We start from the raw sequence: 27,881 nt of genomic DNA on the forward strand, positions 1-27,881 counted from the left end.
GGGAAGCTGCAACTTTTCAAGATGATAGAAGGAAAAAAATGAGGTTAAAGGACAAGTCCACCCCAACAAAAACTTGATTTGAATAAAAAGAGAAAAATTCAACAAGCATAACACTGAAAGTTTCATCAAAATCGGATGTAAAATAAGAAAGTTATGGCATTTTAAAGTTTCGCTTATTTTCAACAAAATAGTTATATGAACGAGCCAGTTACATCCAAATGAGAGAGTTGATGACATCACTAACTCATTATTTCTTTTGTATTTTATTATATGAAATATGAAATATTGTTATTTTCTCGTCATTGTCATGTGAAATGAAGTTTCATTCCTCCCTGAACACATGGAATTCCATTATTTTAACATTTTTTGCTTCAGGCAAGGAGGTCCTAATCGTCAAATTCGTAAAAATTGAAATATTGTATAATTCAAACAATAAAAAAAAAGAAATAGTGAGTGAGTGACATCATCAACTCTCTCATTTGGATGTAACTGGCTCGTTCATATAACTATTTTGTTGAAAATAAGCGAAACTTTGAAAAGTCATAACTTTCTTATTTTACATCCGATTTTGATGAAATTTTCAGCATTGTGCTTGTCTGATTTTTCTTTATAGATTCAAATCAACATTTTTCTGAGGTAGACTTGACCTTTAGGAGAAAATGAAAAATGAAAGTACATGTAAAACAAAAAAGTAGGGCCTATATGTTGACAATATCCCCATTTGAGGAAGGGAAAAGAGGGGAAGAAGGAAAGTATGGAAATTAGAGGTAAATATGTCTTGTTTAACTATACTACACCCATGATATTATTCAGTAAAAAAAACCCTCACTTTTAGGTCGTCTGGATTCAAATATAAATTGATTTCTGATAAGTATGCAAGTAAAGGAAAGTAAACCCAGTCCCATATTTCAGATTGTGAAGTAAAAACACCTATTTCAATGTGTAAGTAATGATGCATTGATGTACATTAGGCATTGCTGTCCGATCGATGTAACAGGGCCTCTGTCAGTGCATTGTTAGGGCTGTTTCTGTGTGGTCACAATTTTTGCATCTTCTTAGCTTCAAGCAAATTTGGTCAGAGAAAACAAATTTTCAAGATGTTGCCCGAAAGGCCATATCTGGTCCCCTCAATTTTTTTGGCTCATTACGCCACTTCTCCGTCGTACTTAAAATATTAGAAGCAAGCAGGGGCCGATTGCACGAAAGGGTCTTTGCAAGGACCGTCTTTCGTGTCGCCCATATTTTATGATGCGCCATGTGAAACGCATTTTAAATAAATCATCTGCAAACATATTTCATTCGTCCGTTAAAATAAACAAAATATTTGTTTATAAAATGATGTGATTTATCATGAAATTGTATAGAATTTCATTTAAAAGCAAGCTAACGAACCTTATTCTTTATCATAAATTTCAGAAACACCCCGCTTTATAGCGTATCATAAAAGATGGGTGACACGAAAGACGGTCCTTGGAAAGACCCTTTCGTGCAATCGGCCCCAGGGTTTGATCACACATAAAAACCCATGAATTCCACAACACAATACATGTATTTTGTAACATTGAAGCTACCATAGATTTAAAGGGCAAAACTGAAGTTACCAATAATGGTAACTGAAAGATGATGAAATCATGTGAAAATTTGAAGAGAGTGAAAGGTTACTAGTAATTGATTGATAATTTTTTTCGTCTGCATGATACTGTACATTCGAACTATTTGCTGGGCATATGGATAAAGAAATTTAAGCACCGCATCAAGCTATAATTGTCCATAGTAAAATTCATAGTCTCTAACTTCAGACTTGGCTTCTGAACGATATACACGTGTGTGCTACCGGTATGCTGAGCTGACTAGGCCGAGCTGAACAGCGACCAGCTTTCGAGAAAAAGAGGTGAGTTATTTTACTCATTTTTTAAAGTTAATGGGATTTTAAAAAAATGTGATTGGTAATATCGGGGTTTCTTGTAAAGATGTAATGGCCAAATCGTGTTTTGGGGAACCACTCGTAGTCGTAGATTTGTGTATGCGCACTTGTGTACGAAGTGAATGGAGGTGGAAATGGGGAACCGTGCGTGTGACTGAATAAAGCACTGATGTATGAAGTGAACGGTGGTTCCCAATAAAGGCAATATCACGATAATGCCGATGTAATCAGTAGAAATTGCTTTGAAATGATACTTGATAGGGTATAGCAAAGGTACAAACAAGAGGAAGATCGTACACTTCGATGGGCCTGGGGAAGGGCGCCCAATTAATACTTAGTAAACCAGTAACTAGTAGGGCCTAGCACTCATTCAATGAACAAGGTTATGTCTTGATATAACCTTGTTCTCAGTTATATCTCCATGACCATGTGTGGCAAAAGAAGGGTGGTAATGTTTGGCTTATTTTCTCTTTTTCTTTGGGGCAAATGCCTGATTTTTTACACTGACAGTTCCCAATACACTTATTATTCATACAACTTGACTCTTATTTAAATTTGATTCTTTAAATCACTTTTTTCTTAATTAAAAACAGATCAAAAAAAGAAAATTTTCTTGCCATATTACTTTCCACCAATAGAGGGCGTACACAAAAATATGCCCAAAATTCAAGTTTTTGAGCGCTCTAGTGAATACAAAAATTATTCCCAAGTTACTAATGAAAAATAAATTGCAACTGTATGTAAATTAGTAATTTTGGTCACAAAAGTGATATTTCAATGATTTTTTTAAAGTGTGTGCTCTGTACAACATTGGCATACCATAGTCCTACCTGTAGATTCCCCACAGGCAGGGTGGTAGCAGTGAACAAGTGGGGCCTAGGGGGAACTTACCATACCCTTCACCATTTCTCTCATATGTTTTGTACACAACCATCTCGCGATATGCTAAGGTAAAACTAAAAGGTTTTTACTTACTCAACGCTGCACTGTGGGGCACCCTTCCCAACACATTTCCAACACCTTTCCTTTTACATCCTATATCATATTAAAGGTTAGTTAGATTTTCAGCTTAATCATGATCTAAAAATTCATTTGGTCTCAAGCAGAAATGGGCATGCGTTTTATGTTGGGCCCGCAAATAGGTGGTATCGTTACATTTGTATGACAAGCACAGAAATAATTAATGGTATAAAACTTGAAATATATGTGCTACATGGGTATATTTAGCATCATATTAAAGGGAATCTTCATACCAATTACTTGAAAGAAAAATGAATACTTGAGATTACGTCGTTTACCAGTAATTAGCAATTATGTAACATCAATTGGCCATTTTTGCATGGTGGTAGACAAGGGGAGCATAAATTTTCATTTCATGAAGAAACTAAATGTGTAACATCACAGTAGGCCTACCTAAATATGTAATAGTTTTGAGGCACACTGGCTTATTCTTCAATCATAAGTGGGTCAAATTTGAACTTTTAAGTTTAAAGGATACCTAATTTAGCTAATTAGTATAATTAATTGATGTAAATCATGAAATTAATATGATTGAAATTGTGGCTGTCCGATGTATAGGAAATGAGGAGAGATAAAATATAGTTGTAGGTTACACCTTTAATAAAATTTAGAAGCTGCAAAAATTTCAAAAAGAAAAAGCACAAACTAATTAAAGACTTCAGAGATAAATCAATCTATTGTTAATTATGACCTCATGGTTTCAATTTTGACAGCCTAGACTGATAGTGATAACTTTGATACAGAATCAAAATCAGAACAAGTTATATATCACTGGAAAGGTATCGCTCTAAAGAGTTAAAATATGCATGTAATTTCCCTATAGGGTGTAAAGTTTATCTGATTCTCAGATTTATTGGGAAGTATATTTTTTTCACAGTTTTCCACATATTTGGACCTTTAACTTTTTATGACATTACCCTATGCCTTTTCTGATTGCATTTTGGATTTCCTCAGACAATTTCCCTTCAGAATATATATACATTTCTGGGTATAGGATGTCAAACATAAGAGAAAAATGCAATTGTATAAAATGGTGCGATATTGGAGGAAAATTTGAATTGTAACGGAAATGGGCCCAACTCAAAATGCATGGCCGAATAAAGTGTGAAAATAACTATTGTCAGGTGAAAATAATTATTTTCTAGCATATTTTAGATTGAAAGCTTCACCTACATCATAAAATTTTAAAAATAAATTCAAACACATCACCTGAAGGAATGATTCTTCTCTTCATCTTGAAAACAATAGCAATATTATGAAATTTGATATATTTTCAGAGCATGCAATTAAAAGAGGTGTTTTGGTCTGCACTCAGATCATTAAATATGCAAAATATTTCTAGTCATGAATATCACTAGAATAAATAAAGCTACTTTTTGATGACTTGCTGACTGGATCTGCATCATTCATTGCATGAAGCCAAGGCTCGTGACATTTTGTTTTTTTAAGCTAGAGTAGACTTTTGATCTTATTATTTTTGTTAACATTCTGGTCCAGTTCAAATCATTGTTGTTGTTTGTTGTGGGTCGTTTCCGCACCCAAATGATCTCCTCAGTATTCTCTCTGTGTGTTTGTCACAAAGTTGATGAGCTGCTAGGTACTGTTTGCTTAGATACTGGTGCTAGAAGTTGGCATTGGTGCTTTTGATGAAGTGAGCCAAAGAAGATGCTATTATAAAGTATAGATTGCGTTTGGGGTGACAATTTGGGTTAGTCCCAAGGAGGGAAAAGAAGGATATATCTCGAAGATATGAAGGGGTGCATCCTCATGATCTTGACCTCTGTGGACCTATCATATTTTCTAGAGGCTTTCTTTCTAATGACATTTGGCTGAAGCTGATATGTCCATCTACCCTTGGTGGTTATATTCCATCGCCTTTGCCAGAGTCTTACAGTGTTTTTCTTGATGTTCTTGGTGACACTTGCATATTAAGTGGATGAAGAGGGAGGTGGAGCATTGCATGCATGGTAAGTAGCCTCCTTTGCCAGTCTGTCTGCAAATACATTTCCCTGAATTTCTGCATGACCTGCAATCCAAGTTATAGTAACAGAACTTCCTCTATTGTGTAGAATGGAAATGTTCTTGCTAGTATTTGAGACGATTTCAGGAAGTGAGGAAGGGTGCAGTGTGCTAGTCATGGCTTTGGGAGCACTTTGACAGTCAGTCAAATGAAAATTAAACAATTGACAGCTAGTATCATGGTTCATTGGCGGCATGATCATGGACAGACTTTAGTGCCAGTTTGCAAATCCACTTTGTGAATGTAAGCACAGACTAGCCTTGTTTTGTTTATTGTTTAGTATAGACTCTGGATATTGCATGTCTGAGTGTTTAAAATTTGCTTGAGATGGTGCATTTAGACTGGAATTAGGTGAAAATACTTGGGAGTTGAGCCTTTTGAGTTTGGTTGATTGTGCCCGCAATTGCTTGCCAAGTCAATTTATATCTGATTAGTTATTAAAAATTGGCAAAACAAGGTTTTGCAAAATTTTAATTTTGAATAGTCTTTCAAATTATTTAAAATAATATTGGTGTTTTGATGGGTGGTGTGAAGTAGGACTGTTTACTCTTAAAAAAAGAGGGGTGTGTTATTTTTATTTCATTGAACAAAGAATTGAGGCTGACATGACATTGGGAAAAGATTTAAAAAATTAAGAGTAATCAGTATAAATGATTTAGAGAAAAGGTAATATTATGCAAGCAGCATAAAGAAAAAATGGGAGAGTGCAAAGCTGGATTTTTAAAAATTTCGTTAAAAAAAATGTTGGTTACAACATATGTAAGGATACAAATAATTTGTTACGTTTCACGAACTCTCATGTCGGATCGCGAAGCCTGGCGTACCATTGTTGATTTTTTTTCTTGGATGGGTTTGATTTGTAGTGTAGTGTCACAAAATCATGACACATTTTTTTTTTACATTTGCTGTTAAGAACTTTTTGTGCATAAATGCATAATCTTTTCTACAATGACTTAATGATAAATGGTCTTTATATTTTATATTGGATAATGTTTTGGTGTAGTTATTTAAAGCAAAATTTTTTATTATTATATTTACCTTTTAAGTTGGAAAACTATCCTGTCGCAATGGTGCAGCCAGTTCCTGATCATATGAACTTTCCTCAAGAGGAGGAAAAGATCCTTCAACTTTGGAAAGAATTGGATGCTTTTCATTCCTGCCTCAAGCAATCCAAAGGAAAACCAAGGTACGTTTACCCAATCAAAGGTTTTTTTTTAGGTACATTATGAAATCAGGAAAAAAGAGAAACATCATTGAAAGTGTGAAAATGAACATCTGTCATGATATAAGAGAATTAGAATTTCTTTTAACTGTCTCATTTTATGATGTAATTTGCAAGGTGCCCTCTAATCCGTTTATTATCAATTTTAAGAAATTTTCTCTAATTGAAACTTCAAAGGATCTTAACTAAAAATTGAATAAAATCACATATTATATAACACATGAGCATTGTAGATGTATATGGGGAGCAGCTTGCAAGTTGCATAAAAATGAAGACTTTAAAGATTTGTTACTCTGTTATCCATTGGATTTTCACCAAAACTTCATTGACTTATTTCTCTAAACTTCATTAAAAGCAACTTGAAATCAAGATGAACTTCCCCTTGAACTTTTTGCCATTTGAGCAATTTGTCTTTTTGGAGAAAAGGTCTGATAATGAGCTGAATGTAGCTTGTTTCCAGTCAAGTTTCTATGCTGAAATTACCAACATCCTGAGGGAATTGATTGAAATTTACCACACCATGTGAAATGCATTGGATTTTATTTGGATAATATTTATAGTTTGGCTGCATGTGTGGGGCTTGTGATCATCCAGTTATGTACATTCTGTAATCTACTTCTGGCATTATCGAGCTAGGAATAGTGACATACCGCAGTAAATACTTGTTACCACAGAGGCAATGGATTTATAGTATAACATTACATATTGTCTATTGGTCATAACATTCCATTCTATTCTATGTGATTGACAGCACTTGTTATTGGGCAATTACAAAAAAGGTATCCAATTTTCCTTTGATGTTAAATTTTGATAGAAAGCAACTTTTATCATCAAATCAAGGTACTCCTTCTATGATGGGCCACCCTTTGCTACTGGTTTACCTCACTATGGCCACATCTTGGCTGGAACTATCAAGGATGTTGTGACTCGTTATGCCCATCAGAGTGGCTTCCATGTTGAAAGAAGATTTGGATGGGATTGCCATGGTCTTCCAATTGTAAGAAACATTTATTACAAATTAAAATATTTAATTTCAGTTTTTCTCCTTTCAAACAATATTTGCATGGCAACTAACATTTCAATAGCAGTGGAGTGAATTTATGTAGATACTATTTGTTTACATGAATGTCAAGACATGTGTGTGTGTGTTACTTCATTGCAATGAATTTTGATTGACTATTCTAATGGTTAATAGTGGTTAAATTGAACAATATATGTGCTTGCAATGGTGATAATAATTAACAATTGCCATTTTTTGATCACTTGCAAACCTTTATGTTACAGGCCCCCTGTACATTATTGTTATCATAATCAGAATGTGATCGAAATAAACTGCAGTGATTATGAACTGTATTGCCATTTCTAATTTGGGAAATTTTCATCTATCGGCAAGTTGAATGTATCCTATGTGATCGAATCATTCTACTGAGAGATGCTTGTTCAATTATTTTGATCTTCATGCTTACTTTGCGAACCATTGTATTTTTTTTTCAGGAGTATGAAATTGACAAGAAGCTTGGCATTACTGGACCTGATGATGTGGCAAAGATGGGCATTGAAACCTACAACAATGAGTGTAGGAAGATTGTCTCTCGCTATGCTGGCGAATGGGAGGTAAGCTCAAATCTAAGTGGAGTGAAAATGGTATGAAACATATAGAGATTTACAAATTTGTAGTAGCAGCATCAGTAGTAGTAGTAGAAGTAGTATCAGTATTTTTATTACTGTAAACTTTTATTATAAAGAAAACATTCATATTGATGGATTTCTTTTAAAAAAAATTATTTCACTGTAGATGTAAGTTTAAATTTATTTAAAGATTGGCTCAACTTGCCCCATCTATGGAGTAAATTGTGCCACGTTCTGGGGTAAGTTGAGCCACAAAAACTATGTACAAAATGTATGCGGGAAGAGCCATCATGTCAATTTTTCATTTTAAGTCTTTTCACTTGCTAATTCTCTATAAATACTAACATCCTCTAAAAGTAAAAGGATTGTCATGTGAATTTGCTCCTTTCTGCCTGCATATCAATGGCTTTTAAGTTTTATTTTTTTTTATTATGATACATTACCATAAGAATTACTATGGCTGAACTTGCCCCATGTTGGCTGGCTCGAATTACCCCATCCGAACTTAATGCGATATTTTCACATCCACACATTTTTATGCATCCATCATCTAAAAGACTATGACAAGAATGAGAATTCATACCTGGACTAACAATATCGGTCTTATTTCTGTATTATATTCAAAGAGGTGCGCGGGTAAAAAATACTTATCTATTTCACACCCTTTTTTACTTTTTTTGCTGAAATCTGTATTTTTCCCTCTAAAAAATTACTTTTTGTTTCAAAGTTGAAAACAATATGGTGGGGTTAAGGGTTATGTAATGGTTCATCAATACATGACACCACCACAATGTCTGACTCATTCATTATTGGCCTGGGGTTGGTGGCTCAACTTGCCCCTATGCTCAACTTACCCCGCCTTCCCCTACTTGATTTTGAACAAAAATTACTGTGTCGGCCAAGAATTCAATTATATTTTAAAGTTAATCTTCATTTGTAAACATCTTTGGGGATACAATGTAATTCCACCACTGCTGATGCAAACTGATACTTTGCTTTTCAGGAAATAGTCACTCGTCTTGGCCGTTGGATAGATTTCCGAAAAGATTACAAGACCCTGTACCCATGGTACATGGAGAGCGTGTGGTGGGTGTTCAAACAGCTTTATGATAAGGGATTGGTCTACAGAGGTTTCAAGGTATGTTGTATTGTGTTAACCCACATTTTTTATGGATATCTTTTGGAATTAGCTATAAAGGTTTATTTTTTTATATTGCATTTTCTTTATTTGCATGTCTATTAGAGAATATTAAAGTTGTTTATGCAGTGTAAGGTTTCCATCTAGATCAAACTGTGTACTGGTAATCAAATATGAGGACTGCTAGTGGTACTCTACTCTTTCTTAAGTTTCCTAGGGGCTAATGCCACATAAAAAGCCTTTTGATCTTGCTCAAACCAAATCACTTTGGGTATACATTTTTATTTTGATTCTATCTTTTCTTGTTCTAAAAAAAATATTGTATATTTTTTTAGATGGATCAACAACATCAATAAAATCTTTAAAAATTTTACCTCAGATGAGAAATACTATTTACCCTGGGAATACTAGTTGTTGGTATCAGTGTTAGGGCCTCATATTGCAATTTCAGGAGACACTGTTTTTCCATAACTAGATAATCTATCAGAGATTTTCACATCTTTCAACACAAAGGAACACTGTGCCAATACTCCAGGTCAAAGGGAAAACCCACTGGAAACAGTGTCTCCTTTGTGAATAAATCACTCTCTAAAGATACAATGTTTTGTTGGTTCATCGTTGTTGCGCTTTAGTCATTTATCTCTTTGATTCCATCAGGTGATGCCCTTTTCCACTGCGTGTAACACCCCTCTCTCCAATTTTGAGAGTGGACAGAATTACAAGGATGTTGTAGATCCTGCTGGTGAGTACAGAACAATATATCAAAAACCTTTAACTCTTGTCAATCAAGCTCATCTTAATTTTCAGCCATTTAGAAGCTTGCATTTAGATAAATGCAGCTCTTTATGAAAGCATTTCCCATTGACAAATCTTGAAAGTAGGAAAAGAAACATATGTCCTAATCAATCAAAAGTGAATAAGAATAACTGCTTGTGTTACATTGTTTGAAAAGAAGATATTTTAAAACTGTCATTTTAGATAAATATACTAATATAAGTATTCAAGTAAAGAGTGCCCCATAAATTAAATTTGTGTTAATCTGTAAATAATAATTATTTTCATGGATGATTTGACTGTATATTACATTGATAGATGCTTGATTTCTTGAACCAAGTGATTTCATCGGGGTTTTATCCCATTATAGATAGACCTACACGAGCTAATAGTAGATCATCTACTATTATTGACAATATATTCACAAATGTTTTCAGTAGTTCCCCTCTGTCGGGTGCCTTTTTAACAGATATTTCCGACCATTTTCCGATCTTCCATTTGTCACATTTGTCAGATATTGTAACATATGAACAACGAAAAGTACAAACCTACAGGAAGATATCCCCTGACAGTATTAATCATTTATGTGCTGATCTTTCAACCGTGGACTGGTCAGATGTATACCTACAAAGCCACCCGGAGAGGGCGTATGACTCATTTTATGATAACTTTATTACCTTGTATAACAAACATCTGCCAATCTGCAAAAAGTATATCGGTAAACATCATCGGAATAGAAAGCCATGGATTACCCTCGATGTGATGAAGCTTATAAGAAAGAAAAACAAATGTTATAAATTGTATCTTAACTCTCCTACCAAAGTTAATCACGATAGATATAAAAAGATTCGTAATATTGTTACCCTGAATCTCCGCCGGTTAAAAAGAAAATACTATTTTGACAAGTTTGAATCCATGAAAACAAATTCTAATAAAACATGGAAACTTATCAATAACATTTTGGGAAAACAGAAAAATAATTTTGATAAACAAATGTCTTTCTTACATAATGATTGTAACATTAGTGATAGTAGTGAAATTGCAGAAAATTTTAACGAATATTTTGTCAATATCGGATCGAGTATAAACAATGATCCTAAGGAAGATAATTCTAATTCGTTTGATATTTATATGAATGACCCACTCTCTCATACTATGTTTTTTAAACCGATTACAAGAAAAGAAATATTAGATATCGGTAAATCGCTTAAACCTAATAAGAGTAGCGGATTTGATGACATTGATCCATCTGTTGTGAAGAATGTTTTACCTTTCATTATAGACCCACTTTTACATATCTTCAATTCCTCTCTTGCAACTGGAATTGTGCCTTCAAAACTGAAAATTTCGAAAGTTGTTCCCGTTTTTAAGAAGGAGAATCCTAATTTATTTGTCAACTACCGTCCAATATCAATTTTGCCATGTTTCTCCAAAATCTTGGAGAAATTAGTTTTTAACAGACTGTACAATTTTTTATTACGTCATAATGTATTATATGATAGTCAATACGGCTTCCGTCAAAATTACTCCACTGAAATGGCAGTTATTGAAATTCATGATAGAATAATTAGTGAGCTCAATGCCGGTAAAGAAGTTATAGGAATTTTTATGGACCTTTCCAAGGCTTTTGATTCTCTTTCTCATGATATTTTACTTAATAAGTTGGAATATTACGGTATAAGAGGGGTGTCTTTTAATTGGTTCAAGTCATATTTATTACATAGGAAACAATTTACTGTCTATAACAATACCCATTCGTCTTTCATGGAAATAAAAACAGGTGTGCCCCAAGGTTCTATTCTTGGGCCTTTATTATTTTTAATATATATTAATGACATTGTCAACTCTTGCCATGAACCACATTTTATATTGTATGCCGATGATACGTCACTTCTTGCCTCCCATGATAATATCACTACTTTAGTTGAAATTTTAAATAGAAATCTTGCCCAAATTTCTGCCTGGTTTAAGTGCAATAGACTTTCCTTAAATACAAACAAAACTCATTGTGTTTTATTTAATAAAAAGAGGGGTGTGCAATATAATCAAACTGACATATTTCTCCATATGGATAAAACTCAATTGCAATTTTATAATTCTGTGAAGTTTTTAGGAGTGATTTTAAGCAATAATTTATGTTGGAATGATCATATAAGTTCTATCTCTACCAAAATAGCGCGTTTTATTGGAATCTTAAATCGTTTAAAATGTAATGTACCTAGTTATATATTATTTACACTCTACAATGCTTATATTCTGTCTCGTCTTTCATATTGCAATTCAATTTGGTGTAATACTTATTCTAGCCATATACAAAAATTAATTATTTTACAAAAAAAAGCAATACGTATATGTAAGAAGACAGATTATAATGCCCCAACTTCTTTGCTATTTAAATCATTATGTACCGCTAAACTTCCAGATATTACCAAACTTCAAATTGCTTCAATTATGCAACGATACCACACAAAAAGTCTTTCACCTTATTTAATGAATATGTTCTCAATTAATACAAACGTTCATAATTACTTTACTAGAGCATTTAACAAATTCCACAGATGGACCTTTTCAAATGATAAATCTAAATATTCAATACGACATACTGGCCCCACACTATGGAATAGTTTAGACCTTAACACATATAATATACAATTTAATAATACTTTTAAAAGACAATATAAAAAGAAATTGCTGAGCAATTATTGATTTCTCTTAACGTGGTTTTGTACTATTTACTTATTTGATTGTTTATCCGTTTGTTTATATTTTTTGTTTTGTTTTTATCCTTTGTTCTGTTTTGTTTTACATTGAAGTTTGTTTGAAAGTTTGTTTAATTTATCTTTTTAAGAAATTACTATTCTTATCTCTATTTATTCTTTGGTACTTGCCGCATCCATACCATATACTGAATTTTATTTTTAACGATTGATATTTCGTGGGTATGTGCGTTTTGACAAGCCTTTTTATGGCTTTTTTGTGCATGCCCGATTTCCATTCATTATTTTGTTCATCTATATTTTTATAATCATGTGCCAACCATAATTTTATCATTACCACTATTTGTTTCAGTTATGTTTTGTTGATACCTTTGCTTTGTTTCATGTTATTTATTTTTTCTTTTTGTATATATACTTTTGTTCTCATTTTGTTCTTTTTAATGAATTTGGAAATAAATACTGAATTGAATTGAATTTTTGATAGATGCTTGAATTAAATTGACACAAGTGAAAAAATTAAGTTCTGATTACTTTTCTTGACAGCGTTTGATAAATATTGTCGTAAAAAATATTTGCTCTCAGTTTTTAAAATTTTAAACTAAAATTCATTTTAGTTTACCTTTAAATATCAACCAGAATACTGTTTTGAAATAATTCTTAATTGCAGAAACAAAGCAGGTCTGCGACATAGTGCATAACTTTGTTCATTACTTCTCCTGTCCATGTACAAGAGGGGATATAATTCTGCACAAACCAAACTTTGACTGCATGTACTCCATGTAAAGATAATCATAACCACAAACTGCGATTGCATTTGTCTAATCATGGAAAACCAAACATTTTATGCAGTCTAGAAAAATAATCTTATTCATTCTTAAATCAATATAAAACTCTTTTTTCCCCCAGTGATTGTGAATTTCCCGTTTGATGATGAGCCAGGAGTCAGCATGATTGCTTGGACCACCACCCCTTGGACCCTGCCCAGTAACCTGGCCCTGTGTGTCAACCCTGCTATGGACTATGTGAAGATTAAGCACAAGAAGGATGGCAAAGTCTACATCATGATGGAGGCTAGACTAGGTGCCTTGTTCAAGAAGGAGAAAGAATATGAGATCATGGCCAAGTAAGATAAATGGTTGCAACTTGGGATAGTATTATAAGATGTGCTGCTGTGGTTATTAGGATTTTTTAAAAAACCTGTAGCATTTTGTCATTTAATGGATTTTCACCAAACTTCTCTGAAAGTCTCTCATTTTGCTACTGTTGTAAAGCAGAGATGCCAGTCTTCTGACTTTTGTGTGATTTCAGGCCCTGCTGACAATTTCCCATTTCTTACTTCAGGCATTATCATGTATAGCACATGTGGGGCTTTCACACATTCTTGCTTCTTTTCAAACCCAGTAAGTAAACTTGATTGGTGTCTCTGATCAAGACTACTTTGGCTTCATGATGGATTTACCTGAATTCCAATTTCTATCATATTGATTGATTAATATTCCTTTCATATTGTACATTTACAGATTCAAAGGAAACACACTCAAGGGTAGGAAGTATCAACCACTCTTTCCATACTTTGCACAGGTAAACACTTGCTAGTTTATTTTCAAGTACTGTTACAGAATTGGGTGTGAGACAGGAGATTTAAAGGATGAACTAATGCACTTGTCATTGTTAATTTAAAAAAAAAGTATATTTTACTCTGGTCCAAATCTGCAAGATGATTTTTGAAAAAAAATAAAACTAAGTTGTTAATCTATGTATCATTTCGGAAACTGTGCAAAATATGTAATTAGAAAATATATGTAAATTGTGATTTCATAAGATCATGCAAGCATATTGCTATCTGTAATGCATATGCAGATACTAGTTGATGCTTTCAACTGTAGGTAGCTGCCAATGGCATTTCGTTTTCTGGCCATCTCACAATTTATCTTGTTTTCATACGTATTAAGTGATTATGATCTTATAAGATTTGGGGTTCACAGATATCAATATTTTAAAATTCTAGAACTTAGATGTGTAATATACTCTTGATCTTTCAATGGCAGAGGCATAAATTTTGAGTGCATGCAGTCAAGAATCCATTTAGTGTACAATAATAATGTGAAAATAAGAGTCATTGAAAGAAAAAAAGTTGAATTTTCTCTCTTCTATAAGTAGCAGAGAGAAACAAATATTTCTAGGTTAATTTGAAGGATTTTTGTTTTTGTGTCTAGTTGAAAGAGACTGGTGCTTTCAAGATATGCACTGATGGCTATGTGACAGACGACAGTGGTACAGGAGTTGTCCATCAAGCAGCCTTCTTTGGACAGGTGAGTATAAGATTCATTGCCATGTTAGTTTAATATACAAAGCTTGAGAAGAGCTTTCTTTATTGAGTTACCCAAACAGTAGTCAACCATTTCTTCTGGATTTTCTCTTTGCCCCCCCCCCCTTTTTTTTGTTGCATGATCTGCCACTGCAGAACCAATGAAAGTAAAGAAGGGAGAGAAAATAACTAAATGCTTACCAGTCCAGAAGATATCCTTACACTATGGAAGCCTGAAAAATTGATTGATATCAAATTGATTTATCTTTGTTGATGTAGATGCTCTATGTAATATGCTCGATTCAATAATGAATGATATTTTTACATGTTTTAAATTCTTAAATCTTACTTCACATATAGAAATCTTGCAATTTCTTTTTATTAATGTTGTGGAAATGAGTGATCGTATACATGTCAATGTGTTAGAAATAATCAACATGACCTAATCCCTTATATACTGACTGTGATAAATTTAGAATTAAGTAAAACTAGGAGCCAAACAAGAGTATATTCCTGATTTCCTGTGGATGTTTATTACTGGAGAGTATTTCATCAATCATCTAATCTGATGATATTCCTTTTGATTGGTTGAGAAGCACAGCTGACTTACAGTTACCATGGTAACTGTCAGATAAAACCTCTGAGAAGTCCTTTTATGGGATGTTCCCCAGGATTTTTGCAAATTTGCAAGTTATTATTCCATCTACCCAATCAGATCTATTTTATTGATTGCTAATCAATCTCTAATGTTACATAAATCTCTTAATTTTCTGTATTTTTTTTCTTGTAGGATGATTACCGGGTGTGTCTCGAACATGGTATAATCTCCAAGGAGCAGGTCGTCTGCCCAGTGGATGCCAGCGGCCGGTTCACCAGTGAGGTTACTGACTTTGTTGGCCAGTATGTGAAGGTCAGTTTCAATGGTCGGTTTGAACAATGAGATTGAATAGGGGCACATCATTAATTCAAATTCAACTCGAGCCACACACGCCTGCAGCAATGATATCCTGATTAAGGAGTTTGCCTGCAGTAACAGGAAGGAGAGTATTAAACTCATGAAGAAATCCAGATTTATGCCTATATGATAACAGAGCCATGGCAGCGATATATATTGTATTGTATTCAATGTGGTTAAGAATAGGTATTTAGTAGCTGCACAATTTAAATGATTCAGCCATTGTTACTTTTATTGTAAATGAGTATAATTTGGATTTCAAATTATCAGGAAATTCTTAATTATTTCTGAGAAGTCATTGATTTGATAAGGTTATATTCTAACCATATGACAGGGTTAATTTCTCTAAATTTTTCAATTATTTTCTTAAATTTATATATTTATTTCTTCATTTGTTTACCCTCTCTCTCATTCGCCCACTCATTCATTTCTCATTTATGAATCAAGCAAATATGGTACCTCATGTAATAAGTTAGCAGATTTTTTATGTTGATTGACTTCAGTTGTAAAGATTTAAGTAGATTATGTGTGAATAGAGAAAAAAAGAGGATTGATCAAATAAACTTTAGAAGACTTTACGCTAGTAGCTCTCCATGAATAGATACAAAATCATTTTTTTATGACTGGATGGTGTGGTGGATGTTCTTGAAATAATATATATATGCTCTTACTTCTCTTTATTGTGTCGCTCTTTCAACAATTTTAAAAGGATGCTGACAAGAACATCGTCAAGAAATTAAAGGAGTTAGGTCGCCTGGTAGACAGTAGCACCTGTAAGCATAGCTACCCATTCTGCTGGCGTTCAGATACTCCACTCATCTACAAGGGAGTACCAAGCTGGTTTATCAGGGTGGAAACTATGGTAGATCGTCTACTAGCCAACAACCAGACCACATACTGGTAAGTCAATGAAACAATATAGCAAATAGTCCTTACCTTCTTAAGGAAAGTGTGTGAAGTGACATTTCTTCCATTTCATTATATACATGTATTCCATGGAATTACATTTGCACAGTATAAAACATAAGTTAACTGTATATTAACAAGACGAAAGTTGATCAACTTTTGCATGACTTTAAGTTCAGCTAATGCTTTGTCAATTGAGAAACCCAGTTAGCCTGTCTCATTCCCGTCACTCCTAAAAGCAGTGTACACTTTATCAACAGCTTTATGAAACAAACCCATACACTATTTCATGAACCTCCCATTGTACCTTCTACACAGGGTACCAGAGTTTGTGAAGGAGAAGCGGTTTGCTAACTGGTTACGTGATGCACATGACTGGGCTATCTCTAGGAACCGATACTTTGGTACTCCCATCCCTCTGTGGGTGAGCGAGGATTTCGAAGAGATTGTCTGCGTTGGGTCAATCCAAGAGCTCAATGAACTGACGGGCGTGGACACCACTGATCTGCATAGAGAGAAGTAAGAATGTCTGTAGCTTTGGAACTTATTGCATAAGGTTGTTTGTATTTTTTATTCTTATTGATTACAAGTTTTGAGGTTGATTGTGTTAAAATTTTAGTATCCTTTAGTATCGCTAAATGTTTATATAATAGTTTTTCATTTGGCCTTTGTTCCTTCCAAAACTCTTGTATTAAGTTAAAAATGAAAGACTTAATGTAGTGCTTGTAGCCCAATAATAGAGCATGGAACTACCATGGAATAAAATTTATTTACCGGTAATGTTTTTTTGCAGGCATGTTAATTTTTGTGAATTATCTTTGTAAAGTTTGAGTTGAATGTAGTGTAAAATTTGTTGGGACATTTATATTCAAAATGAAATACACTGTTTCTCTTGGTGCATTCATGCAACTGACACAGAAGATGATATACATATATACTGTAGGCACTGGGGTACTTGCTCTTGTATCATTGTGAGTGTGCCATGGACCAGTGATGGCCTAGTGGTAGAGTTGCTGACCAGCAAGCAGTAGATGAGAAGTTCAAATCCCACTGGTTTCAAGATTTTTTTCTGACTCATTTTTCAGATCAAGTATATGATTTATTGGGTGCAACCCAAAAATTTGAACATTTAACATAAAAAACAAGCCTCAACATTCCAAGATCAATAAATGTATGTTCTTCTGTTCTGCTATCTATGTATTTTAGTGTTGATAAGCTGACCATCCCATCAAAGCGTCCTGGTAAACCACCCCTTCGTCGTATTTCAGAAGTCTTTGACTGCTGGTTTGAGAGTGGCAGGTATGTAGTCTGTGTCTTGTCATGGGATTAGATGTTCTGGGACCCATTACAGAATCTAATGCAACTCCAAAAATCAAAGGCAACTTTAATTTTACCCTATCAGAGTGTGTATTTAGGATTGTGTATGATTTTAGGATTGTTGAACTGCTCCTTTTTTCCTGCGATTTGCTCCATGAGGCATTAGCTTCCCGAGGATTAGTGATGTCAAGGATGCCACTGGTCAGACAGAAAAAATAATTCCTCTTTCTACATTGCATGTACCTCCATACCATTCTGTGTATGTTAGTAGTTTTTATACAAAAAGGTCCAAGCACAGTAACTTTTATCAATGTTAAGTGGCATTCTGGGACGAGGAGGAGGATTTCTGACCTTTTTTTAGTGAATGACTGGATTGATACATGTTTTTTTTTTATGTGCATCATTGGTTTGAGCTCTGTTTTTACTTGAATTGTTGATATTCATACTTTGTACATGCAAATTGTTCAAATCTGTGAACTAAGTCTTTATTGATTTCACTTTAGTATGCCCTATGCCCAAATGCATTACCCATTTGAGAACAAGAAGGAGTTTGAAGAGAGTTTCCCTGCAAACTTCATTGCTGAGGGTATAGACCAAACAAGAGGATGGTAAGGATGATTTTTATTGAAACTATTCAAAATAAAAGAATTAAAATCATATTTTCTTAGTTAATTCAATGTTAATTGAGAAACAATTTTTTTTCTTCAATATTTCGGCATATTTTGCTGGTAAGAGACTCATGTTTATGAAAAGCCACAGACATCTCAGATTGCATCATTTCCACCTTTTATTTGGACATCGCAGCAGATGAGTGCTCCACTCATTCTCTCCAAAGAGTTATGAGGAAGACTCTTTGTTTGAGTAAATTTGGTTCAAGTATGTTTGGGATAGCAAATAAATAAATGTGAAGTTTCAAATAAATTAAAGCAAATTCATTTCAATTTAGTTCAGTTTGATATTCATAATTTCAAAGCAATACATTTACACTGTAATTGTAAATCCTGACACACATAAAACAAAAGTAAAATAAAATACAACTTATTACACATTCAAATCCAATTTTTCAAGTGCTGCAGACACCAATTTTCCACAAAGCACCGGTAATAAATCACTTAAATCATTTACTCTAATAGTTGTTTCATTTTGTTATTCACCCAATGAACAGAGGATCATAAATTTTGATTTTCATATCTGTGCTAGGTTTTACACCTTGATTGTGTTATCTGTGGCACTCTTCGACAAGCCTGCTTTCAAAAACTTGATCGCCAACGGGTTGATCTTAGCATCAGATGGACAGAAGATGAGCAAGCGTAAGAAGAATTATCCTGACCCGATGAACGTCGTCACCAAGTATGGTGCTGATGCTCTCAGGTAAATTAATTCACTCTACAATTTGTGCAGATCAAGAGGGCACAAGGGTTGTGTTTCTCCTTTTTTTTTGCTTGAAATCATAAGTACATGTACACGAAAATTGATGTATGGAAATACCTGAAAAGTCTCTGCCCAAATATTATAGTTCGTTGTTTTTTAGTCATATTGCTTATGTCAAGGTACCTGAAGAGTAATTCTTTGCAGTGGACCTTTTCAGTAGAAAATTCTTTCTAAATAGCTTGAAAATAATTTGAAAGGGCTTGATAATTGTTTTCACTTTTACGTAACTTAACCATCCCTCTAAACCTAGATTAGAGTCCTGTGCATACTTTCTTTATTTTGACAATTGGTTGTGCAATTGGCTTTGACGATTGATATTACCCTAGGGTTAATACAAGGCATCATTTAATCTGCTCTACAACCAATTGCCAAATTCCTTTTTATGGAGCCTAGATGTTGTAAACAAAATATTGATCACTCAAACATTTCTGGTAGCAGAGAATTTAATTAACTTGACATGTTACTGGTAAATGAAGTAAAATAAATATTTTTTTTGTAGTCTATGATAGACCAACATTCTGAAGGCCCTACAGTTGTGGGGGAAATTGGGATTGTTGAAAGGCTTTACAACAAAAATCCATGGTATTTGGGAAGATTAGCACATGATTAAAAAAGCAAAGGTCTGCTGCAAAGGACTGCTCTTCACATGCACTCACATTCATTATCTTCCTGGTCATAATACTGTCAGGCCAACCACTTGTGTTTAGTCCCATTCATGCATTTCTGTGTGCAGTGTATCTGATGCTCAGCAGAATTGAGCCAATATATCATTAAAGTTATTCCAATGTCTTACAGCAAATATAGATACACACACAGCAGCTTACAGCGGCTATGTAAATAGCCTTTCACCATTACTTGAAACTTAGAATCAGTTTCTTTCTATTTCAAGATCACTGTCATAGCTCACTTGTCTTATCTCACTTATCTATCCCATTTTCATCATAGGCTGTACCTGATCAATTCACCTGTGGTCCGAGCTGAAAATCTACGTTTCCAGGAAACAGGAGTCAGGGATGTCCTCAAAGATATCTTTCTACCCTGGTTCAATGCCTACAGATTCCTCATGCAGAATGTAGAGAAACTAGAAAGGGTAAGTGTTAAGTTCTAAGTATTCCTTTAGTATAAAAGAAATATTGTTGATTTACCATGATAGTTGCAGGGTATTCTTATTCTGATATGCCCATCAAATCCTAAGCTTTGTGTTACAGGCTCCCAATCTGATATTTCCTTCATAATTTTTTTCTGAATCGTTCTTAATGTGGAGGCCCTTATGGTTGATTTGACCTGTTCTATGGCAGGTGACGTTGATCATGTGGTTTATGCCAAGCCTCACAGAATCTTATGTTCACAACCCAATAGCCAAGGAAGATTCTGTTACCGGTTTGTCACTTCTCATGCATTAATCATTCATCTTGATGAGCAAAAAAAGGGTACTTTTAGTTTTGCCTATGACTTGTAACTGATTTGTAACATCATTTTTCAGTTCACACCAAACAAGAATTGGGTTTCAAGAGATTGTGTTTATGTAAACCAAACTTTTTTTTTTTATTATAAAATCTTGTTTTCAGGATGAGAATGTAAAGTTCATTCACAATGAGCATACCTTCAAGCCATCAGATAACATCATGGATAGATGGATCCTTTCCTTTACACAGTCTCTCACAAAGTTCTTCCATCAGGAGATGGCTGGTGAGTGCTATCACTCGTTTTTTTTAGTCAACATTATTCAAAATCACAAGATTTGCTGGAATGTTATGATATTTTTTTCTTGGACATTTGAAGTGTGTCGTTTTTAGTAGTATATCATTTGTTTGTTTAGCATTAATTTAAGTGTGTGATAGTGGTGATGCGCCACACCTGAGGGTATTTGCAATAGTTCAACAAGCACAAGGCCATTTAAGTACAATTGCCACAACATTGCATACCTGAGCCTTGAAACAACCGCATACCATTGACATTGCTTCTTTTTATTGTTGACAGCATATCGTCTATATACAGTGATTGTGAGACTGGTCAAGTTTGTAGATATGCTGACCAACTGGTACGTTAGGTCAAACAGGAAACGATTGAAGGTATTTAGCACAAGAACTTGTTTCTCTATTTGTGTAGCTGTAATGTTTCGATTTGAGACAGGAAACTTTTGTTGTCCTTTAAATGATATGATCTAAAAGGCTGGTTAAATGGAGGAGAATGTTATTATGATAAAAGACAAAGATTGATTTGTTAATTGAGGTCCCTGTAACATGGAAAATAAAGTTTTTTGTCAAGCAAAAAAAGTGGAAGGTGGTGACTTGACCTTTGGACCTCAAAATCAATATAATTCCTGGGATCCATGCTTGTATCATACATACCAAATTATAAGAACCTAGGTTATGTTAAACTGCAGTTATCACATTTACAAGGACTTCAGTAATATCAGGGATGTGAGAGTTCAGACTTTTATCTGATTTCAGATTTTTTTTGTTTTGATTTTCAGCTTAATTTCAGCTTATTTTTTTACTTTCCTCTGTACAAAAAGTTTTGGAGCTCTTTCTATTTCAGACTTTTTAAACATTCTTTAGCTTTTTTCAGATCTTTTTATTTGTGACCACTCACACACCTGTAAGATGAAAGCATGTCACTGTGACCTTGACCTTTCCTCTTCAGAACAGTGTGTTCTGATGAAGAAAATTATTTTTTTGCGTGCTCCATTCAACTGATGGCTGATGGTGTTGTAAGAGAGAAGTATTATGACAAGGCCTGTATCTCTATGTTTGCTTTCTGTTTTGTCACTTGTTGACTGAGTGAGGGAACTTATTACATTTTTTTGTATTGATTATAGGGAGAAGGTGGGAGCAAGGACTGTGAAGATGCCCTACATGCTCTCTTCAGTGTGCTATACAGCATGGTGCGTATTATGTCACCCATCACTCCCTTCCTCACTGAGCATATGTACCAGAACCTGAGACACCTAGTAGAGACAGATCCTACCTCTACACAAGACACAAGGAGTGTTCATTACCTGATGCAGCCTAAACCAAGGTAGGTGGAGGAAGGGGAACAGGGACAATGATGGATGATGAAAAGGGTTCAGTGTAGTAATTGACCATACTTGTGTCAGCCGTTTTTATTACCTCATAAAATGTGTAATATATGTTTGATCCTAGAACTTTGTAAATGTGTGTGATTAATAGGTTCCTACTTCAGTTCAATTCCTAGAATTATGTAATCTTGTTTTCTAGTCATATAGACAGTTGAGTGTTCTCAATTTTTCATGGCTCAGGCAGTTTTTGAAGTGAAGTCAAGATTGAAAAAAAAATGGGGGTTAGCATTACAAAAAGAACAATTTTCTTAAAATGGATATGCCCTGAATGTTTCAAGTAGCTACTAGAGAAATCATTTTGATATTGCACCTTTATGTTTTTACAGGGAAGATCTGATTGATAGCAAGATTGAAACAGCAGTATCCAACATGCAGACAGTTATTGAACTTGCTAGAGTGATCCGAGACAGGGCCACCATACCCACCAAGTATCCACTGAAGGAGGTAGTTGTCATCAACACCGATCAGGATTGCCTGGATGATGTCAGGTCTCTGGAGAAGTATGTCATCGAGGTAAGAGACCTTAACCTTGCCTTACCAAAGTTTTGTGATTTCATATCAAATTTGAGTTTTCTTATTTTTTGTGAGTCTGTCACCACAGAATTTCCCCAAATCAAACCTGTGAATAGGCAGAACAATGTTGAATTCCTGAATATATCCGTATGCTAATATTGACTTAGTATTAGGTCAGCTTTTGCAGTTCCATTCACAGCGATGAATCTAGTTTGAATTTCATAACAGAACAATTAATGTAATTAATTTACTATCGATTTTGAATCTTGATTGCAGGAGCTGAATGTGAGGAAAGTCACAACCTCCCGAGACAAGGGAAAGTACCACGTCTCCCTTCATGCAGAACCAGAACACATGATCCTAGGCAAACGTCTCAAGGGTGACTTCAAGAAGGTCTCCGACATGATCAGAAAGCTAACCGATGATCAGCTTCAAGGGTTCATATCAAAGGGTGAGATTGAGGTTGATGGTCACATGCTAGGCAAGGAAGACCTGAGGTTGAGTTACAGCATGGCAGAATCTGCAGCGGGATCTTCTCAGTACCAGGCTCATTCAGATGGAAAGGTAACAGCCATCATCAATAATGATCTGTCAACTCATGACAGGTTTAGTACCCCCCCTTCCATAAAAGGAGAGAAAATAATTCATCATGATGATAGTGATTATGATACAATCATTTCACAGTGCCCTTTGTAAAAACATGTAGATAAAAATGTTTTACAAAGAAAGAAGCAGCAGTAGGAATGAAATTAAATATCAATAATGTACTTGAGTGAAAGAAATATAAACCAAAACCAAATCACCAAGATAGTGGAATGTATGTTGTTTAAAAACAATGTCAAGAGAGAGAGAAAGATGGCTAATCCTGACAATAAACTATTAAAACTTTTAGCTTGAAATATATTACACTATAATTTATCCACAATAATGTTTTTATGGTGTTTGCTTCATAAATTTCATTATAAGAAACTACATGATGCCAATCACTCTTTGTGATGGTTTCAAGTCATATTTAAAAGTATCATTTTGCTATTTCTCTAGATCCTTGTGCTTTTAGATGTTACACCAGACCAATCTATGCTGGATGAGGGTGTGGCCAGAGAGGTAATCAATCGTATCCAGAAGCTCAGGAAAAAGGTAAGTCATGTCATTCATTTCAAAACTTCTCATGTTGTGGTCTTTCCAGCAACATTATCATTTTCCTGTTCTGAATGAAATAATGAATTCTCATGATATTTTGATAAATATCATGAAACCATAATGCTTGGCATGATAATGTCATTTTAGATCGCTGTGGCAAGAACAATAAAATTACTTTGAATGGAATCAGATATAATGACCACCCATTTTGTCTATGTATGAATATACATTATGTGCCAAACAATTCTGGTAGAAAATGAGAGAATTCTCAGTGTTCAGTAAAGTTGGCATGATGGTGTCCTTTTCTCCAAGGTATGCTACATCCCAGTATAGCTTCCTGTGTGAGCTGCCAAAGGAATGATTTCATTCAGTATCAAGTAACACATACCCATGTTTGCTTCTTAATGTTGGTGATTTTAGGAATTTTCAGCTGGTTTTCATAAGTTACCCTACACTGACATTTAAATCTTCAATTTTGTTTGCATTGTAGGCAAGCCTAGTGCCCACAGATGAGATCACTATCTTCTACAACGTTGAACCAGCCAGCGATAGATTGACAAAGATCATCCCAGCTCACAAGGAATATATTTTCAACACCATCAAACAACCACTAACACTAGCTCCAGTACCCAATGGCACAGAAGAAATCATCAGAGAAACATTTCAGGTAAGTAAGCAATTTCATTTCTACATTTTAATTTTACAATTGTATTTGATGAATAAAATTTTACATCTCTTCAGCAGTGATATGTGTTATACATGATCAATTATTATTCAATTCAATTTATTTATTTTCTCTTTCAATCTTTTTACATTTACAATGATAGTTCAATATACATATTTACAAAATATAATATATAAATCATTTCTATAATACAATAATACTATGAAATCGAAAGAGAAGGAGACCAACTAAAAAGCAGAGCTTGTAGGGTGAAGGCCCCCTTTCATAAATACATTTATGAATAAAAATAAGATAAAATAAAGAAATAAACAATACATATATACAATGAATAAAAAATAAACAAGAATAGAAATAAATAAAAATAAAAATGAATGAATCAGTATACACTGTATACAGAAATCATAAAACGATTAAACATATATACAAAGAGAAATTAACAAACACATTTACATATTAAGTTCTGAGTTACATAACTTTGTGAAAAAAAAAAACAATAATTTAATATGAATCCAGAAGATATTTTTTAAGTTTTCCTTTGAAATTTTGTATTGAATTACATTGTATAATTTCCTTTGAAAAAGAATTCCATAATTTTGGACCAGTAAAAACAAATGTCTTCTGTGCAAACGATGTTCTATTCAGAGGTAAATGAAAGGAACTCGCCTGGCGAGTGAAGTGCTTATGAATTGTATCATTTTTTACAAACATATTATCAAACGGTAACGGTAATTGTTTATTAATAAACTTGTACATTAACTGTCCGAGTTGAAAAGAATATAAATCTTTAACCTTCAAGACTTTATTTTTCAAAAACAGAATATTTGTATGTGCCCTGAAATCTGCATGACTAATAATTCGAATCGCTCTTTTTTGTAATATAAAAAGTCTATTAATTTGAGAATTCGCTGCGTTACCCCATGCAACAACTCCGTAATTCAGATAAGGTAAAATTAACGTTGAATATAATGATAACAAAATATAATGGGGTAAGAAGTGACTTAATTTTCTAATGACACCAATATTGCGAGCAATGATTTTACAAATATTATCAATATGTGTTTTCCAAGAAAGTTTATCGCTGACCGATAAACATGATGAAGCCCACAATTCCTGTTGGACACAGTCAACCCTTCTGGTATGCCCAATGTAAAAAAAAATAAAATAAAAGAAAAATGAAAATTCTCCTAGTTAATCCTTATACTGGCAGGCAATGCCTGTGCAAATGTTGAAGAAAATGATATTTTGCTCTGGCTCCGAAATTCTTGAAAATTTTTCTTTTTACAGATACATGTGTCTAAATATATTTATTCGTCAGCATATTTATGAGATCTTAAGAATTTCTTTAATCATCTACTCTTTCTTAGTGTCTTGTAAGTTATTGATACTTTAGATAGTTGCTTCATTTGATCCTCTTTGAAAAAAAAAATTCACCCACTTGTTTAATACCCAACATATTCATTGACCCACCATTTTCTATTATCTTCCAGCTGAAAGGCCCCAGTCTTGAGCTCATCATTGTGAAAGGTCATCAGGAAGCATCAAGCACTTCCTCCACTGCTGCTACTGCTTCAACCAATGGCCCTACCCCTTACTGCAAGTTTGTCAATGTAGAGCTGTGTGACACCAAACCCACCCTTGGGGCTAGATGTGGGCGGGGTACAGTGCTCCTGGAAAACCCTCCTGGTGACTACCTGCTGACCGTTGATCAACTGACCCATCATGTAGGGGTCATCTTTGGACTCCATGGGAAGAAGATCCAGCTCTACCGTTCAAAGAACAAAAGTAATGGTAAGTGAAGGTCTCCCAAATAAAGGGGTGATTCACATTCTGTATAGAATTTTCCATTAGCTGCAACATTTTAGTTTCAGTTTTCACCATCACATCCAAGATTTATTTTATTGATCTGCACATTTGTACCTGATCGCCCTCCCCTTGTGATTTATGTTATGCTATAGCTTCTCTATAACGAATTGGAATATTACTGGATGGTCATTCTGGAAGCTGTAAACCATGAGACATAATTGTGTGGACATTCTGTTACCTTTCCTTCACATATGAAAATTCCAACTTCCTGGTTTATCATAGAGAGTAGTGGCTGATTTTCTTGTTCCTTTAGATACTTCTTTGCCATTGTTTCACTTTCATTTATGGGTGGGGAGCAAAGGAATTTTCATGAATTTCACATAAAGAAAGAAATCTGAGAAAACATAAGGAAATTATATCTTTTTTATAAATTTGTGAACAGAAATCTTACGAATGCCATTATTTTCATCAGTCAGTTTCCCTGACAAAATGATTGCTATAGTTATTTGTCTCTTATATTGAAATCTGTATGTGTACTCTTATTTTTCTAGACTTTGTTGTACCCTTTTAAGTTGGTAATCTGTAATTTTGTCTTTTTCTCTCTCTGTTTCTGTCAGGTTTGAATTCAAGCAATGTCAAGTCTCTTCTGTCATTGAGTGGAAGCACTCTGTATGCATATGTCAGTTGATGAGAACAGTCAAGTGTAGTATTTACCTAGTCTGTAATTATGCACATTCACTATTTTGGGTTGTATACCAAGAAGGGGTTGCACATGCTACTACCACGGTTAATAAATGTATGTATTTTAATCATGATGTAGAGCTAAATAATCAAGTTGTGAGGCAATGGTACATTAATGAATGTTTTTTATGTGCTGAAATGCAGCTCTGTATGTTGCAGCTGTATTACCTTTAAATATCAGGCTTGAATATTTCAGGATGAGGTTAAGATAAAGTGTGTGTCATATTACATGTATTGAAATAAAACCGTACTCGATCTGTTAAGTTTTCTCTGATCTGCATCATAATTATAGAATACATTAATGTTATTTGACCTTTCACCGCAGAATAACTAATACTAATTGGAGTTTAGTATAGAGGGCAAAAAAAAGGAGAGAAGTTGCTGAAAGTTAGTGGGATATATTTGCGGAAGAAGAAGAAATCAGTGTATTATTTGTCTAAATTTCAGGGTCAGATGTGCAACTTTCATTCATTATAGTGTTTGAAATTGGTGTCCACTATTATTTGATCACACCATGACGAAAATCTCTCGTTTGAGGGCTGTATACCCCATTTTT

At 34.1% G+C, this 27,881-nt stretch overlaps 1 protein-coding gene across 1 annotated transcript; it reads left to right on the forward strand.

Annotated features, from left to right (window-relative positions):
- The first annotated feature begins 1,625 nt into the window (after nucleotides 1-1,625).
- Nucleotides 1,626-27,682, forward strand: LOC121411013 (isoleucine--tRNA ligase, cytoplasmic-like). The gene is made up of 25 exons (XM_041603472.1): nucleotides 1,626-1,891; nucleotides 6,011-6,150; nucleotides 7,027-7,183; nucleotides 7,681-7,800; nucleotides 8,819-8,953; nucleotides 9,611-9,695; nucleotides 13,351-13,567; nucleotides 13,965-14,025; nucleotides 14,661-14,756; nucleotides 15,543-15,662; nucleotides 16,417-16,607; nucleotides 16,932-17,132; nucleotides 17,820-17,912; nucleotides 18,434-18,538; nucleotides 19,131-19,301; nucleotides 20,307-20,451; nucleotides 20,930-21,050; nucleotides 21,342-21,433; nucleotides 22,183-22,382; nucleotides 22,770-22,956; nucleotides 23,233-23,520; nucleotides 23,998-24,093; nucleotides 24,587-24,763; nucleotides 26,269-26,569; nucleotides 27,202-27,682. Exons 2-25 carry the CDS (start codon nucleotides 6,032-6,034, stop codon nucleotides 27,270-27,272), a joined length of 3,549 nt encoding a protein of 1,182 aa, XP_041459406.1. The 5' UTR covers nucleotides 1,626-1,891; nucleotides 6,011-6,031; the 3' UTR covers nucleotides 27,273-27,682.
- Nucleotides 27,683-27,881: the final 199 nt, after the last annotated feature.

The sequence above is a fragment of the Lytechinus variegatus genome, chromosome 3, assembly GCF_018143015.1.
Source record: "Lytechinus variegatus isolate NC3 chromosome 3, Lvar_3.0, whole genome shotgun sequence".
NCBI lineage: Eukaryota > Metazoa > Echinodermata > Echinoidea > Temnopleuroida > Toxopneustidae > Lytechinus > Lytechinus variegatus.

Coding starts and splice junctions, on each gene's coding strand:
- LOC121411013 (XM_041603472.1), top strand. CDS start 6,032: ATGGTGCAGCCAGTTCCTGATCATATGAACTTTCCTCAAGAGGAGGAA. Junction 14,026..14,660: donor TCTTTCCATACTTTGCACAG/GTAAACACTTGC, acceptor TTTTGTGTCTAG/TTGAAAGAGACTGGTGCTTT. Junction 17,913..18,433: donor TGCTGGTTTGAGAGTGGCAG/GTATGTAGTCTG, acceptor ATTTCACTTTAG/TATGCCCTATGCCCAAATGC.